Source organism: Carex rostrata, chromosome 2 (assembly GCF_964058835.1).
Source record: "Carex rostrata chromosome 2, lpCarRost1.2, whole genome shotgun sequence".
In the NCBI taxonomy this organism is placed as follows: Eukaryota; Viridiplantae; Streptophyta; class Magnoliopsida; order Poales; family Cyperaceae; genus Carex; species Carex rostrata.
Genome location: NC_135919.1, coordinates 6,457,491 through 6,462,305, shown reverse-complemented (window position 1 = coordinate 6,462,305; position 4,815 = coordinate 6,457,491). Strand labels below are relative to the sequence as shown.

General features: G+C 35.5%; 1 protein-coding gene across 1 annotated transcript; it reads right to left on the bottom strand.

The window, feature by feature from the left end:
• LOC144549331 (small ribosomal subunit protein eS4z-like) lies at positions 1-1,862 on the bottom strand. Its single transcript, XM_078298047.1, has 5 exons — positions 1,709-1,862; positions 1,269-1,346; positions 968-1,148; positions 731-828; positions 1-596 (listed from the first exon to the last, which is right to left on the bottom strand). Exons 1-5 carry the CDS (start codon positions 1,709-1,711, stop codon positions 153-155), a joined length of 804 nt encoding a protein of 267 aa, XP_078154173.1. The 5' UTR covers positions 1,712-1,862; the 3' UTR covers positions 1-152.
• Between the last annotated feature and the right edge of the window lie 2,953 nt (positions 1,863-4,815).

The window sequence follows — 4,815 nt, the reverse complement described above, 5'->3', positions numbered from 1 at the left end:
TGAAGCTCGTGACAATGCCATCTTAACATTTTCACCACCATTCAAGCTAGTACAGTAGAACAATCCATAAATAACATCTAAAAGGAACAAACAAAAGCCTCAATACAAGTTCAACTCAAACATTCAAAAACTATATGAAACCCCTAAAAACATCAAGCTGTTGCAGTTGAGGCAGTTGTAGCTGCAGCGAGCCTCTTCCTGGCCTCTTCAATGATGCTCAATTTGATTCCTTTACCCTTGGGCAGAGAAATCCATGGCTTGGTACCCTTGCCAATGGTAAACACATTGCCCATACGAGTTGCAAACTCATGCCCGGTAGAATCCTGCACGTGGATGGTATCAAAGCTTCCCTTATTCTTTTCACGGTTTTTTATGACACCAACCCGACCTGTGTTGCGTCCACCGGTCACCATCACCACATTACCGACATCAAACTTGATGAAGTCAACAATTTTGTTGGTCTCCAGGTCCAACTTGATTGTGTCGTTGGCCTTGATAAGTGGGTCCGGATACCGTATTGTGCACCCATCATAGGTGTTCAGGTAAGGGATCCCCTTGTTACCAAACTGGACAGACCTCACTTTGCACAATTTGAACTGAAAGAAAGAGAAGGGATAATTTACATTAAGATTCTATTCAGAGATATGAACTTTGCATAGAACACAATGTATTTAGAACAAACAGAAAATGCACAAGGTAAATTGTTCCCAAATTTATTTGAAGAAAATACCTTGGCCTCGTCATCTCTGACAGAGTGGAGATGGAAGCGGCCCTTGGTGTCATACAGCAACCTGAAGTTCTCAGTTGTCTTCGGGATTGACACAACATCTGCTCAAGACCAACATACATTTATAGTAAAAAATGTAAAAACCCTCAGCATAGCATATACAAGAATAAGAAATAATTACTAAAATAATCTCAAAAAATAAAAGAAACATTGGGATATCGGAAATGTATGTATACCCACCCATAAAGCCAGCAGGGTAGGTCTTGTCAGTTCTGACCTTGCCATCAACCATGACGTGTCGCTGCATGAGAATGGCAATGACCTCACGGTACGTCAATGCATACTTCAACCTGTTTCTCAGTATCAAGATCAGGGGAAGACACTCCCTAGCTTTGTGGGGCCCTGATGAAGGCTTCGGGGCCTACATTCAGATTTAGTACCAAAATAAAAATTGAGCAGACAACACCAACAGTTAAGTTTACAGCAAGAATTTCAAATGCATCAAAATATTGTTGGCAATTAAGTTGTGGAATGAACTTACAAATGCACCACCGAGTTTGTCGAGCATCCAATGCTTGGGCGCATTTAACCTCTTCAGATGCTTCTTCAAACCACGAGCCTACACAATAATTGGAGTTCAACTTTAATCCAAATGTTAAAATTAAAAAAAAAAAAAAAAAAAAACAATGCCTGGCTCACAAAACAGATTAATCTCACCAAAACCTAAATTTGTAGACATCTAAATAATACAAATAACTCTCACAAGAATAATAAGTACAAATCCATACTAAAATCTAACAATGAGATTAATTCCATTGAAAGGTAGCCTTAATTCTGTTGTACAGTTCATGCATGTTTGTCATATACTAGTAGAAATGTAGAATCTACAATGTACTTGTGAAATATAACAAAGAAAGATATACATGTAATTTAACAACAGGAAACAATGAGGAAAGCAAAGAAGATAGGTAGAAACCCAACCATTTTTGGCGCTAAATATAGGGTTCAGGTTCAAATTCGTCGGCAGAGATGGAGTGTCGCTTGTATATCTCGGGCGGCTTGCTCTAATGCTCTCTCAACCCCGACTATATCTCTCTCTCTTTCTCTCTCGCGGCGGCTGCGCGAACCCGATGTTATATAACAAAGACCTATTCAGGGTTCAGGCGGTTCGACACAATGAATCGGTTGAAGCGGACCGGATATGGAGCTTTAATTAATTAAATGCAAATATGAATACAATTTTAACATTTCACACTGTCTTGGCCTGTTCTCCTTGGGGAAAGCAGAAAGCTAATTAGCTAGCTATTATCTTATCTTATATGGTCCAAAGATGGGCGACGACGGAGGAAAGAAAGAAGGAACCTAGTAGCATTGAGGGCTTTACACTGGTTCACCAACATCTATGATCCATATAAGCCCATTTAAAAGACGAGTTCATTTACAACAGGCCTGTATTTGTATATCCACTGGTTCACCAATTGGGCCGATATCTTTGTTTACGGTCTTACGGACAATATTCATGTTTTTAGAATTTTGATAAACACTGCCACATAAACACTCGCCATTTTTGACGGGTGCTGACCTTGAGAGATTTTCGATATTCCTTGGTTGCAAACTTGCAATAGAACTTGTATATGCAGTGCTGTAATGTATAGTTAATTTTTTTTTTTTAATCTTTTAACTTGTTACGTTTTCTTTCTTTTATTCGTATAAATATGGATTTCTATAGCGTGCACACTTTTATTTTATTAATGAAACAACAGTATGGGTGGGGCCTACACCTCATTACTTAAATAAGATCAAACCCACAAGATGAGAAATAACGCAAGGTCAATGCCTCCAATACCTCAGCCTTACATGAATCAATATATCCAGTTACTTGAAGAAATCGCCTAATTACCAGGTCAAATTGCAAAGTCCATGGGGAAAGGGAAAGGGGGGATGTAAATATGAAATGAGCTCTAAATCTGCCCAAATTCAGGGATTTTGTTCCAAAAGATGAACAAGTTCATTTCATTATGTTTCGCTTTCGTTGAGCTTAGATTAGGGAAAGAAATTGATTTACACCCTTTGCCTAGCTAGCTTGGTCGGCTGTTGGTCACCTATATATTAACTGAAATAACGGCCTTTCTCATAAACAATCCATCGGGCATGTCATGTGCTTTTATTTTATTTTAGAAAGGAATTAATTTAGGCATTTCTATTCTCCAACCAAATCAAATTTCCAGGATCCTGTTTTCTTTTGCTAGAATATTTTTTTCCACATAACTAAGTTTGTATCGACTATTATTTTTTTTTTGCGATGATGGGCAGACGTCTTAAGTTAATTAAATTCCTAGTATGCCAACCAGAAATTATTTTAAATAATTTGATTTAAATATATATATATTATATTTGTTGATCTTTATTTTTTTTTGTAGCTGTTGTTGTGGTACTAGTGTTGGTACCATTTCACAAATACAATGTAATGTGGTTTTCGTTCTATTGATGAAAATTGGTGGGTTTATACCCACTTCTTTCAAAATGAAGCACATTTTATCATATTCATCATGTTGAACGGTTTAGACTTTAAAAATATAGGATGTAATCCGGTGTCATCATTTTATATATATATATATATATATATATATATATATACAGAGAGAGAGAGAGAGAGATGGGCTATGGTGCATTGCAATGCACCAACCCTCTTATGCATTGCACTATTAATCATGGATTTAAAGTCCAAACGACCAATCTGAACCGTTCATCTTGTTCCTCATATTAATATGTGCTTGGGGACCAAATTTTACATTTTTTGGAATTTTTTTACTATTTATTAAGCAATTTTGAAAGTCGCTGATCTGATGGTCCAGAAAATTTTACTGTTCACAGCAAAACAGCAATTTTCAAAAATACTTAATAAATAGTAAAAAAATTCCAAAAAATGTAAAATTTTGTCTCCAAGCACATTTCAATATGGATTAAACATCTAACGGTTCGGATCGGTCGTTTGGACTTTAAATCCGTGATTATAGTGCAATGCATAAGAGGGTTGGTGCATTGCAATGCACCATAGCCCATCTCTATATATATATATATATGTTGGCTACTCTACTTCCATAAGCATATGAGAGCATATGCTTATAACTCATTTTTGCGTTTTCAATGTCCAAATAGTTGATATGAAGCGCTCAACATGTTCTCCATATTAATATGTGTTTGGAGACCAAAATTTATATTTTTTGGAATTTTTGTACTATTTTTTCAGAATTTTTCAAAACGGGGTTTTTCATATTTTTTTATTATTATTTTTAATATTTTTTATGACTGTTTTGAAAAATTCTGAAAAAATAGTAAAAAAAATTCCAAAAAAAATATAAAATTTGGTCTCCAAGCACATTCTAGTATGGAGAACATGCATGTTGAGTGTTTCGGATCGATCATTTGGACACTAATAACGCAAAAAACGAATTATAAGCATATGTCCTTATATGTTTATAGAAGTAGAGTAGCCAATCTATATCTCTCTCTCTATATATATATATATTAGAGTAAAGCTAGCGTGTGACATGCTCACCAAGAAAGTTTGGTGAGCATAACTCCAAAAGTATATCGGATCGACGTTAAATGCCAAATCCAAACCGTTGAAATCCATGTACTTCATGAGTGATGCATATACATGCAAAATTTTGCAAGTTTCGAGTTTATTTGCTACACGGTCAAGTGGTCAAAGAAATAATAAAAATTAAATATATAAAATAACTTATAATAAAATGTTCATTTCTTTGACCACTTGACCGTGTAGCAAATAAACTCGAAACTTTCAAAATTTTGCATATATGTGCATCACTCATGAAGTACATGGATTTCAACGGTTTGGATTTGACATTTGACGTCGATCCGATATGCTTTTGGAGTTATGCTCACCAAACTTTCTTGGTGAGCATGTCACACGCTAGCTTTACTCTATATATTATACCTGAATAGTTAGCATAAAATAAATATTAGTTAAATTTGCAATGAATTCTTGTGCTTGTTAATTGAAGTGTGGGACATCCAGTAGGTCATTTGAGGGATTGGAGATAGAAAATAAATAATTTTCTGTG